At 37.3% G+C, this 13,557-nt stretch overlaps 1 protein-coding gene across 1 annotated transcript in view; it reads right to left on the bottom strand.

Annotated features, from left to right (window-relative positions):
* Positions 1-13,557, bottom strand: part of NEK10 (NIMA related kinase 10) — a gene marked incomplete at its 5' end in the record, with an annotated part of 89,129 nt that overhangs the window by 62,835 nt on the left and 12,737 nt on the right. The window contains 7 exon segments of the mRNA XM_059838723.1: positions 113-156; positions 3,332-3,341; positions 9,959-10,051; positions 10,238-10,359; positions 11,020-11,065; positions 11,663-11,802; positions 12,355-12,481. Of these exon segments, the coding sequence (XP_059694706.1) occupies positions 113-156; positions 3,332-3,341; positions 9,959-10,051; positions 10,238-10,359; positions 11,020-11,065; positions 11,663-11,802; positions 12,355-12,481 (582 nt within the window).

Consider the following 13,557-nt stretch of genomic DNA (forward strand, 5'->3'; position numbering starts at 1 on the left):
GGATTACATATAGGTAAGACATATATACACCTAGAGAGAGAGATCTACCTAGATATATATCTATAGAAATACCTATAGGATATCCTATATTATAGGATACCACTGCTTATGCAAGTTTGCAGTTTTCTTGCCTTCGCTTTGCGAGGCTAAGGTCAGCTACAATAATAAAAAAAGGGGACAAAAAGATTCCCATCTCAATAGCTGCCACCTCCACTGATTGATGACAACCAGTGCACAGTCACAACAGCTGAAAAGCTGGGGGAGGGTGAAAGGGAGATTTGGGATTTTATATCTTTTACATTTCACAGAACTGGACCATATTATCTTTTTATCTCCACATTCATCAGCAAGTTACACTTGAATTAGGCCTATCTGCTTTAAAAATACCATAAGCACACCTCTGATGGTTTCAATCTAAACTATATGACCAGTTTCAGGTTTCTATTAATATATTTCAATATACTGTATGACAATGCTATGTATAATAAGCAGTGATGTCATCTCTAATAATCTAAATCTATAGTAATTAGTTTTCTTTCCTTGAAATTATGACAGTTGGGAAGGATGGACTTTCCAAGAAATTTAATTTCAAAGAAGCATTGGGTGGGGGGGCCCTAATAACTTGATAGCTCATGTTCAAAAATGAAATTTGTTAAGAAATAATGGTGGCTCTTAGACTTAGCTTGTGAAAAAGCTGTAGATACAGATCACCATGTAATTATGTTAATATTAGTGCCTTGTTTAATTATCAGGTAGTCTTTCACAAAACATCACACACAGTCTTTAGAGATTATATTTTTAATCAAAGTTCCAAGCAAACAGTTCAAGTTTGTTTTTTCCAATTCAATATTCTACTGCAGCCTCCATACAACAATGCAGTTAAAATACATCACACTTCATTAAGTCCAAGCACAAAGAGCAGAAAACATTACTGTACTTCATAAATCCTGTTAATAATTTTTGTATTGCAATGCTACTTCAGAAGAAGATTTGTGTTGTAAGTAACAAATCACAATGTTTAAAATAATCTAAGAACTTCTGTTCTACTTGGACAGAGCCCATTGCATGCCTATTCCAATTGCTTTCACTCTGACACAGTTCATAAAAATTTTATTTCAAAATGTTACTACCTATCAAAAGAAGCTGGAGATGAGAAGAAATACAGGTAAGAAAAATTAGTTTCTATTGGCTCTTGCTCAGTGCAAGCCTTCAGGGTCATAAAAGGAGCAGTTCTTGAATTCAGAAAGGGCCTTTGATAAGAAAGCCAAATCTAGACGCTCAAGCCACAGATCATTTTTCTTTGAACAAAATGTCCAAAGAAGGACTAGCTCTGCAGTGCTTGGAAAATGTAAGTAGAAAGAATGCTAAATTAACAGGATAACCAAGAAGCCTCCCTTTTCCCTTGAGTTAAGGCAGTCCTCAGGCAGTTCACTACAAGAAATATTAATCCCCAAAGGACCAGAGGTTTTTGCAGTGGTGATACTTCCCTGTATTAATTGGGCTGCATCATTCCAAATTCCTTCCTTTAGAATTCTTCAAACAATATTTGATGAAGGAAGAGTGTTGAGACATTACAATAATTCATAAATTCAGTTCCTATTGAGAGATGTAGAAAAGGAAAGAAGGCAGCTGAACATCTCAGTTCTGGAAATAGTAGTTTATTTTAATACAACATGAGTGATTATCTGGAGAAAAGAAAGAAAGCAAGGGAAAAATCAGCCAGATGGAGTAAATATATTCTTTTCATTTTAAGCTCAGGTCCTCAGAAATGGAGGGATAAATCCCTTTCACTGGCAATTACTTTTTCCAAATTTGGCTAAACTTTGTTGACACCAGCAAGAAACTCCTAAATACAACTGGTGCTGCCAGAGCTAAGGAATGTAAAGCCCAGGACAATCTGCTTTACATTAAGCATAACATTTTTTCTTAGCTTTTTCAAGCCTATAATAGAGATTCAAATGAAAATGAACTGCACCAAACTAGTGACATTGCTTCTTTTAATTTATTTAAGCATGTGTCTTAATAAATAAATAAATTGGTCTAAAACTTTTACTATTCCATGATTATTTGGTATATGGTGACAAAAGTTGCTACAATGACTAACAAACAATAAAATAACTTCTGAGAACTGTGACAGGCCTGTCTCATGTATCATTAAATGAAGATATGACCAAACAGGAAGGTGACCCCTATTAATTAGGGGTTTGTTTTTATTTTTTTAAATTTGTTAAAAAAATAGTCAAGCAACCATACAAGACAATCCTCAAACAGGAAGAAAAATTAAAACAATTAAAACAATATGATGTAGTCATAATCCTTTAGATTCTGATCACCCTCCTTCACTTTTTTCACTTGTTTACACTATGTTTAGAGTGGCAGAATAAGTGATAATGAAGCAAGGTGGCTTCAAAAAAGATTAAAAATCTGTGGAAGAGGGCATGAAGGAAAGACAGAACTATGAAAATAGGACTAGGCTGACTTAACTAGTATCTTAACCTCCTACTTCATAGTCTCTGCAGCTTTCATGATGGCCAAATTACAGAAACTTTCTAAATTTTAGCAGTCTCTTCCAATGAGCATTTTCGATACCTGTAATGTTTTTTTAATTACTCTTTTTATTAAGAGAATCTGGATTTTCATTTGCTGTTTCATTTCCCAAAATTCTTACCTAAATTTTCTTCTGCAATATAAACAAAACAAAAATTATCCAGATACAGCTTAACAACACTTATTTCATATCTGCAGGTTTTTTGCCATAATTTATATCTGAACCCTATTTGAAAATGTCATTAAGTTCTCCTAAAATCAAATGCACACACAAAGACCAAAAGCAGAGCAAAAAAAAAAAATATTAACAGAGTATCAAATTCACCCCATATATGAATTTCAGACCTGCGCACATCAGATTTTCACTGTGTACCCACTGAGCAGTTTCTTCTTCTACCCTGAAAGGTTCAGGATGAGAGAAAAACCCTTTGCTTCTCTTCAGCAAGTTTACAATTGTAATCAGGCAGGTTTGTGAGCAACTGACCGAGGTACAGCAATTTCGAGTATAAAATTATAAAATTATATATTCATTTTAAAATTATAAAATTATATATTCATTTTCTATAAAAACATATGCTAAAATCAAGATAATTTGCAATTTAATCAACAACAGTACATACTTATTCTACTTTTACCCATCAATAGAATTAACTTCTCCTCATTCCCAAACAAAACTTTTAGCTATTCTATCCTTCTTTTTTCTGAGTGCTTTTATTAATGCTTTGTAAACAATCTAGTGCTGATTTTGTGAAGCTTGTAACTTCTGCACTAGGAACCTAAGCACTGATCCGTATCTAGAACTGAGATTTGTGGAGAGATGTGATCATGGTATTAATCCACCAACGATTTCCAGAACGTTTGATTTACAATGTGAATATAAAAAAGTAGAAGATTGTACTCAGCCTGTTATGAAAATAAGTTTAAAAATAAAGTACTACAATACAGTACTGCAAGGACTTCCTTGAACCTCAGTGTGAAGGGTAGCAATTCTGATTATGAATATTAGTTAAATGAGCCATGTAATCTGCTAAAAAAATAACACTGACTGATTCAAGTGAATCTGAGCAGTGACTAACACACAACAGACACTGGTTATATCCACCTTATCTCATGGCCACTGCTTCTCTGGACATGGAACAGAATCCAGAGTCAACAGGTGTTTTATACAAGGCACTCAAGCAAATATTCTGAATTACAAAACTAACAGGGAGCTTTCTTCCAGCAACTCTTTGAACTTTTCAAATCACATTCAATTAACCATTCTGACACTCCATGGCTGCCTGCTATGATTAGAAGCTTATCCAACAGGTGAGTTGCCTCAAAGCAAGCATTCTGCTGCTATATAATCCTAGGTTCAGACCCATACAGATCTTTCCAGCTGCTATTTTACCATGTGAACTAAACATTAAACAGAACATGCTTCCTAAAGCAGAGTAGGGTACCCTTCAGAATTCTCCTTGATATCAGCTCTGAAAGGTGTCCAAGTGATTCCACACAGCCCTCTGACCATCAGGGTCTAAACCATACTGCAACTAAAGGACACTGAGGAAAAGTGATGATCTACAGAGTCTATTTTGTCCTACAAACAGATGCAGCTATGGAGCTCTAGGCAGAAATACACTGGGCTAGAACCAAAATACAGCTGCAGTGAAATATAGCTGCAATAAAAACAGATACACATTTTCAATTTAGAACTGTAACTTCTCAATGTCTTATATAAAAAGGCTGGGCAGATTAAAAGGAAAGCCACAGATAATATTGGTTCAATGAATCTTTAAAACCCTATAACAAAACAACTTCCAACCAGGCTGCACCTAAAATTCCACTTTTTTTGTATGTGTCTGTAACAATACATCAGAGTTTCAGTCTGACCAGAGATGTACAGTTTTGGTAATACTTTTCTATCAATTTAGACTGAGATGTCTTACAAAATTGCAGGTTGGCATGATTCATTATTTATATTTTCATAATACTGGTAGTTCAACCAATTATGATTAAATGCTGTACCAGCATAAGAGATGGTAGTTATGGACCTCTTCCTATGGAATTTATGTCAAAAATTAAACAGAAAATGAGTAGGGTGGGCAGTTCTAGAGACTACAAAACAACAATATGCTTAAAGTTCTCCATAGTCAGAAACAGCCCAGCTAGGATCAGATTGTAAATGTCTGTTTACATTTGTAACAGCACACAACTTTTAAGAGCCTGAAAGAGACTAGGATAATTCAAGTTTAATTGACATGTGTAAAAGATGTCCTGGGAAATACAAAATGGTTGTACAATTTTCACATTAGAATGAAGCACCTCCTGGGCTTAGAACTTTCATTTCTGTCTTGTGCAAGTTTAAAAACAAAACAATAAAGAAAGATCTGAATAAAGAAAGTATCTTACCACACCCATTACTTAAGAAAAAGAAAACACAGTGTGACTATAAATATTCAAAAATTCTTCAGAATATTAATGTAGAATGGCTTGGGTAGGAAGGGATGTTAAGATTATCAAGTTCCAAGCTCCCTGCCATGGGTTAGGACACCTTTGACTACACCAGGCTGCTCAGAGACCCATCTAACTTGATCTACTCTCTCTGAGTTTGAAGCCATATCCCCTTGTTCTGCCACTACAGGCCCTTGTGAAAAGTCCTTCTCCAGCTCTTTTTTGGTCCCCTTTATGTTCAGAAAGGTGCACTAAGGTCACCCCAGAGCTTTTTCTTCTCCAGGCTGAGCAATCCCAACTTTTTCAACCTTCCCTCATTCCACTCCTCTTATCTGTGTAGTGGTTTTGGTTCGCCAGTTTCAGATCTCCCATGTAAAACCACCACAATCCTCTTCCTAACCTTCCTCTGGATTGACTCCAACAGCTCCATGTCCTTCTTGTGCTGAGGACCCAAGAGCTGGACACAGTACCTCAGGTAAAGTCTCACCAGAACATGAGGTATTATCTCAAGTATTTCTTTTCCAGTAAGACCTATACACATGATATTCAGAGACCATCCCTAGAAGAGGTCCCTCAAATTTAATCTTGCATTGTGCCAGGGCAGCTGCAGATTTCTTTGTATGAATTCTTGTTTTCTTTCACCATAGGTCCCTGCCTACCAAGTTCTGCTGGAATTGTTCTACAAGGGCCACCTGTAGAACACTTCTCCATGAATTCGGGACAAATAAGCATAATTCTTCAGCAGCTTTATTGTTTTCCACTCTGACAGCAAGGTGGGAGTGTCTCCCACTCTATGCACTCCTATCCCTTTCAACCAACATAAAAGCAGAGACTGTGTAAGAGATCTTCAAGGGACTTGGAATGTGAGTGGTCCCATTCTCATATACAAGGTACAAAACGCCTATCTGTGAGTCCAAGAATTTTCTTAAAGCAGTTCATTGGCTGTTGCAGAATTAAAGTCTGAATCTCTAAAAGGTCTTTCTCCAGTATATTGATCACTTCACTAGTTTTTTTAAATCAAAATACACCATAAGAATCTGAAACTAAGGCACCTCTCTAAAGACAATATTTTTTAAGAACATTAGTTACAGATGAGTTATCTGCTTTTGTTATACTGCCAGATTCTCATAACAAGAGATTAACAAGGGTCACTATTTCCAGAAGAACTGATTGAGGAAAAGAAAATAGAGCAGTATTATAAGATTCTTTTATAAAGCAAAATAATTTCAGCCATATGCCACTTACACAGTCACATGACACTGTTTCACAGGTAGTCCACTACTCTAGTTAGATCAAGGCAAGTTTGGGCCAGTTTTCAGATTTGGAAGACTCCAGAAAATTGAATTCTTTCTATTTAGGATGAGTGTGCAGCTTGTAAACACAGAAGTTCAGTTTTCAGTAGATCTTAGAGCAGACCTTCTCTTTTTAAAAAGCTGACAGGATAAATTCAATTCAGAGATTTCTCAGCATTTTAGCACATGCTTCACATTCATCTGACATTTTGTTGTAACTTTGACATGGTTTAGCCCCAGCCAACAACACAGACTCAATTTTTCACCTTCCCCACTGGGAAGGAGAATTGCAAAAAAAGGAAATAAAACTCGTGGGTCAATGTAAAAACAGTTTGATGACTGAAACAAAATAAAATATTATAATATTTCATTATTATAATATTGTAATTTATTATAATATTAATAGCAATTGTAATTAAAAGAATGTGGGGCAGAATAAAACTCAAGAAAAACAAATGATGCTCACTGCAGTTGCTTACTACCTGCTGAAGGATGCCCAGCCAGTCCATGAGCAGCCATTGGCAACTCCTGGCCAACTTGCCCCAGTTTATATACTGGGGATGACATTCCATGGTATGGAATATCCCTTGGGCTAGCTCAAGTCAGCCATTCTGGATGTACTCCCCACCCCCAGCTCATTGTGCAGCTCCTCACTGGCAGAGCACAGAAAACTGAAAAGTCCTTGATTTAGAGTATACACTCCTCAGCAACAACTAAAAGCTCAGCGTGTTATTGACATTACTGTCATTCTAAACTCAAAACACAGCACTGTACCAGCTACAAGAAAGAGAATCAACTCTATCCCAAACAAAATCAGGACAAACTTTCACCAAGAGCACTTGAAATGTACTAAATGTACAGTACATTTATCCTCAACTATTGTGAGACATAACCAGTAAGATCACAAATGCTCCAGTCTTTGGCATACACAGACTGTATGAGTTAGGAACAATACCACAGCATGCATCTATAAAGTACATGTTAACTATCAGCAGAGAGAAAGTAAATTCACCTTAATTTCATTAAGGTCATAAAAAAAGCAAGGCTTAATAAAATTCAGAAACAACAGATAAAAGTTCTTCATCTCTCTCCAAAAATTCATTAGGTACTACACTTGTACTGGCTGTAGGACTAAATAAAGAAGTGTTTGTTTAAATACTGCAGTAGTTTCGAACTAATTGCTGTAGAAATTATCCAAATAAGTTTCTGTTCTTCCAATTTTCCTGAACTCCGGTAAATCTTTGACAGAAATATAAATGCTTTTCAAGGGCAATTTTGAGCTTATACTTGAAAGTACATTTAGACTTCTCCATATTTAGAATGAACTAAAGATGAGGAAAGGTTGTTGAGCCAAGACTGCCCCTCAGTGGCAGTAGTTGATATAAAATACAATTATAACTTTAAAATCGTATTTGGAATATTTATTTTCATCACTCAAGGACAATTGCTCTATTAAACCACATTCTTTCAAAACTACATCATTACTAAGAATCTGAGGGGGTTTAGCACAAGCAATTTCATAATGAATAAATTTAAATATGTAGATCATGAGGTAAAAATAGTTACTATGAAACAAAAGTTGCTAAATATTTATAGCTGAGTGTTTTGTGGATGGGTGTGCCTGTGTGTCTTCAGTTTACTGTTATATTTAAAGAAGAGAGATGGAATTTTGCATAAAGACTTCTCACAACAATTCTACAGCATTCAAATTGTTTTCTTCTGTGTCATGAGCAGCAAGAAAACATGCAATTGTTCTTTGAGAACTTTGAAAACTACAGGATCTGAATTTACAGATAATACACAACCTGTGCACCAGGTTGTATTAATTTGCTAAAAGACTAAAACTATGCCATGCTTTGTACTGCTCACACACATATTGCTTTCAAAGTCCTTCCTGGAAACTGCCTAGGTTCCTTCCTCCACCCTGTGGCGATTACAGAAGGATACATCAAGTATATTCACTACTACAGACATACAAATAGCACCTCACTGCAGCTGATCTGGGAACAACTGAAGGCTGCTAAACAATTTCATGGCAGAATTGGAATGGAATAGACAGCTGTTATACTTTGTATGTTCATTAGCACTTCTTCTCTAATCTGGTTATTTCAATATTCTTGATAATTTAAGTAAAAATAGGCCTTGAAGCACAACTATAGTTTAAATATTTTAAGGCTAAATCATCTCCATCATATTTACCATCCATAGATGCAAAAAATATAGCCATGGCTGATGACACAATATTTGCATCAGCAATTATTTTACTTCTGTGCCTGGGAAGGTCATGGAACAGATCCTCCTAGAAGCTATGCTAAGGCTCATGTAGGGGAGGGAGGTGATTTGAGATGGTCAGCATGGCTTCAACAAGGTTAAGTCCTTCCTGACCATAGTGACCTTCTATGAAAGAGTGACTACATCAGTAGACAATGGAAGGGCTACAAATGTCATTTATCAAGGCTTCTGAAAAGCCTTTGACATGGTTCCCCACAACAGTAATTAATGAGTGGACTGCTAGATGAATAAGAGATTGGTGGGATGGTTGCATCCAGAGGATAGCGATTGATGGCTCATTGTCCCAATGTCCACCAGTGACAACTATTGTCCCTCAGGGATCTATACTGGGACCAGTGTTATTTAATATATTCATTATCGACATAGATAGAGGGATCAGTCTACATAAATTGCAGATGACACCAAGCTGACTGGGGCAGTTGGTACACCTGGAGGATGGGATGCCATCTAGAGAGACCAGGACAAGCTCAAAAAATGGGCCCATGGGAATCTCACAGTTTAACAAGACCAAGAGCAAGGTGCTGCACCTGGGTCAGGGCAACCCCCCGGTATCAACAGAGGCTGGGAAAGAACAAATGGAGAGCAGCCCTGGAGAGAAGGACTTGGGTGTGCTGGTGGGTGAGGGGACATGACCCTGCCATGGGCACTCACAGCCCAGAAAGCCAAATGTCTCCTGGGCTGCATCCAAAGCACAGTGGGCAGCAGGGCAAGGCAGGGGATTCTGCCCCTCTGCTTCCCTCTGATGAGACCCCATCTGGAGTGCCACATCCAGCTCTGGGATCCCCAGCACAGGAAGGTCATCAACCTGTTGGAGTGAGTCCAGAGGATTACCAACAAGATCATCAGAGGGATGGAGCACCTCTCCTGTGAGGGGAGGCTGAGAGAATTGGGTTTATTCAGCCTGGAGAAGAGAAAGCTCTAGGGTGACCTGATAGTGGCTTTCAGTACCTGAAGGGAGCCCCTGAGAAAGATGGAGAAGGACTTTCAACAACAGTGCATAGTGACTGGACAAGGGGGAATGGTTTCAAACTGGAAAAGGGTAGGTTTAGATTAGATATTAGAAAAAAAATTCTTTACTGTGGGTGTGGTGAGGTACTGGAACAGGTCATCCATCCCTGGGAGTGTTTAAGGTCAAGATTGATGAGACTGAGCAAGCTGTTCTAGAGAAAGACCCCCCTGCAGGGGCAGGATTGAGGTGCCTTTCAATCCAGTCCATTCTGTGACTCAATGATTTCACACAACATTATAATAATACAGTAATTTACTAGCTTCTAAGAATGAAAACCAACACCCAGAAATCTGAAACCTTCTCAGAGTTTCAGTAAAGAAATGCTTCTCAGGTACATCTTGAGAAATTGTCTCCAAGCAAAGCAGTTCTACTTAATAATTGTAGCTTTGTCTTTATCCCCCAACATGATATTGTTCACAGTGAGATCTCAATGAACAATCCTTTTCTCTTTATGCAAATAATGAAGAGCTAGACAAAGCTTAAAAACAAACAGAAAGAGCCTCACAAAGATCCTTAACTACAAACTAAATAAGGACACATTAAATTCACAGCTATGTATTAGTGATTGATATAATAAGCATTAATTTGTCATTTATTAGCCTAAAAACATGGTGCTACTAATTACAGGTAGGAAAATCCTGGCAAAAAGAATGGAGGCCCTTACTCAGATAAATATATGCCATATTCTCTCTTTTGTAAACTGATGTTGTTTTTCCTTCAAAGAGTGAAACTGTTCTCCCAATGGCACCCCCTCCATAAGCTCCATCACTATATACAACCTGTCATCTCATAAAAGAAATTATTTGAACATTGTATTTATACAGAAATAATTTTTAAATAGACTATTTGAGATAAAAATGTATTTTAAAAGCTGTTATGTTAAGTCTTTAAAAATTGTATTTGTACAGATAGATACACCTTAATCTAGTTCTACTCTTTCTTGTTTGAGTTCTTCCTCAATTTATGTCACAGAACTGTAAGGAAAACACTGCCTGATAATCACTCAGCAGGCAGGTGTATGTAGGTAACTCTTTATTGAAAAGAAAATTAAAACAATATGGTTGGCAATCTGTATCATTTACTCTACTACTCACCATAGCTTTTCTCCCTATTTAGCATTTCAATTGTACACTTTGGATTTTTAGAGGAGAATAATGATGCTTGCTACATGTTTACATTGCATCTAGTTTTACTGATAGATAAACAAATACAAATACTATTTCTGTTTTTTTTTTTTTTTTTTCAATTTTAAAGGAATATAGGCCTGTTTGAACTTGTAGCAGCTCTGGAAGGAAGATTATTGCTCAAATTTGACAGGCTCCTGCCAACCTGTAAGTGGTTTTATTATATATTTCTATTTCTTCATTATGTATAATGTGGTAATTCTGGACATTTATACTCACTTTCCAAGAAGGTTCCCTAAAACCATACAACATTTATACTCACTTTCCAAGAAGGTTCTCTAAAACCATACAACATTTGGGTGATACAGCTACAATGAGGAAAGAAATGTTGATGCTTAGAATAGTTAAACTGATGGCACAGTATTTAAAATGTTTAGCTACACATAGGAAGGAAGGATAGTAGAAAGATTCCACAAACTTGTTTAGGAACTCCAGTGCGCCTTCCTTCACTGTTACCCCAAATACAGAGAAATGTTGCACATTACTAGAGTAATCAGCAGGAAAATAGGGTACTATTCCCGGCTAAACACCCCCAGCTCCCTCAACCACTGCTCATAGGACTTGTGCTCCAGACCCTCGACCAGCTCCACTCCCCTTCTCTGGACCAGCTCAAACACCTCAATGCCCCTCTTGCAGTGAGAGGCTCAGAACCAAACACAAGATGCAAGTTGCTGCGTCACCAGTGCCGAGCGCAGGGGGACAATCACTGCCCTGGTCCTGCTGGCCACACTGTTGCTGATACAGGCCAGGATGTCTTTAGCCTCCTTGGACACACTGCTGGCTCATGGTCAGGCAGCTGCCAACCAGCATCCCCAGGTCTCCTTTTCCACCAGGCAGCTTCCCACACGAGAACTCACAGTTAATTCAGAATGCCGGCATATCAAACTAGAGTTCATGAGACACACCTGCTCTGTGATGATGGTTAATTCAGAGACAATACTTTTTACACTGCTATCTCTGTCTTTTTTGTCCTTTCCAAATGCTGGATTGCGTAAATTGACTCCTTTCATTGCCAGGAGATGTTGTCCATTATGTTTTCTAACCTACAAACAAGGTAAAACCTTTGTACAATAAATATAGGATGGGGATAGGAAGAATGGTATTATGGCTAGCAGATTAGTTATCAGAGTCCAAAATTTTCTCACAGACTATGTAATCGTTTCTTTTTTTGGTGTATGGTTGATTAGCAGAAGAACTACAATCCAACAGTACAGGTTAGCAGTACACTTCTGAACTTGCACAGTGTTTGAAGCAATATTATCTGTGCCCAGTGTTGTTTTTCAGATGAAACAGGCTTGAATTTTTGTGGTTTTACACAGATTGATTAGCCTTTGCAATAGACAAATGCTGTTAGTGGAAAGGAATTAAGAGAAAATAAGGTAGGGAACTAAGAGATACACTAGTCAATCGTAAAAGTATGACATGGAACAAACAAAATCACAGCAAACACTAACAATCTCAGATCCACAAAGGTCTTTTTGCACCTACATTTCCCAACTAAACTTCACAAGACAGTTGTGCCTAGAACAGGTATTAGACCCTCTTCATGAAGTTTCTCCTCAAATCTGTAAAATAATAGCAAAAGAAAGGTTTGTCTTATATACAATTCCAAAAGCTCCACTGCCAAGGTGCTCTAAAATTGCATCATTTCCTACATGATTTGTGGGTGCCTTATTCTGATTCATGTTCTCAGGACTTTCAGCAATTTGCTTCAATACAAACTCCTAGTCATAAATTAAATGACAAATAAATAAATTTAAAATATTTTTTGCCTTTCTTGTGCTAAGAATGTGCAAGAATACAACTTCCTAAAACTCTGGAGGTTTGAGGTTTTTACTTACCTTTAAAACAGCTACTGGCAGGTGGTTAATATGTATGCTTTGATGCAACTCATCTTAAGCTCTATTTGTCAAGACTCAATGATATGGCAGATTTATAGCTGAGCAAACAAAGACAGTCATGAATTAAAATCACTAAGGTAGCATGGCAGAAGGAAGATGAAAATTTCATCATTGAAAACACACACAATGGGGCAGTAGAGAAACCACACAAGCACTGCAAATATTCTTAAGAAAAATATCTGTGAAACTCAAAAAGGATTCTCCAATATCTGCAACTCTATTTCATACCAGTAACATTTTCAAAGGCAATACAGGTAGCAGTAGAAGAAGCTGAACAAGGTTTCATAAACTTCTTGTCCAAAACAGACTTAGTTTCCATGTGATCATTAAGTTCCTTATTAATTCATATGGCTTCATGTTCAACCCAACTACAGCTGTTTAGCTGCTCTTGTGAGTTATTTCCAGCACATTCTGCTGGAATCTAAAAATCTCAGTGAGCATAAATTAAGCTCCTTACAGTTGTGTGAAGCAACTATACTGAGCATATACTCCAGTTTGTTAGATTACATGTTGGTTCCATATACCTACCCACCAGGAAGGTTTGTATTTATCTCATCCTTAAGATGAAGTGCACTATAAAATCTCCTTGCAGTAGAAAGGTATCTACTGTACCAAATCTGCCCTCCAATTCTAATCTAGAAGAGTTGTGCCAAGAAAGATGACACTAGGATGAATTAATTTTTTTTTTTTTTTTGGGTGGAAACACCTTTCTTTGCTATCCAAGCACACCTACCTGATTAGATAGGGGGGTAGCTATATACCCATTTTAGGGGCTCTGTCAGAACAAAGACCGCGTGAGAGGCAGGATCATGAATGAATTCAGCTGTGCTAAGGACTTTGCCAACTAGAGCAGCAGCAGCTGTGCTCATCCCTTTGAATCCTGGATGTTGAGAATTTTA

Source organism: Haemorhous mexicanus, chromosome 1 (genome assembly GCF_027477595.1).
Source record: "Haemorhous mexicanus isolate bHaeMex1 chromosome 1, bHaeMex1.pri, whole genome shotgun sequence".
Classification (NCBI taxonomy): domain Eukaryota; kingdom Metazoa; phylum Chordata; class Aves; order Passeriformes; family Fringillidae; genus Haemorhous; species Haemorhous mexicanus.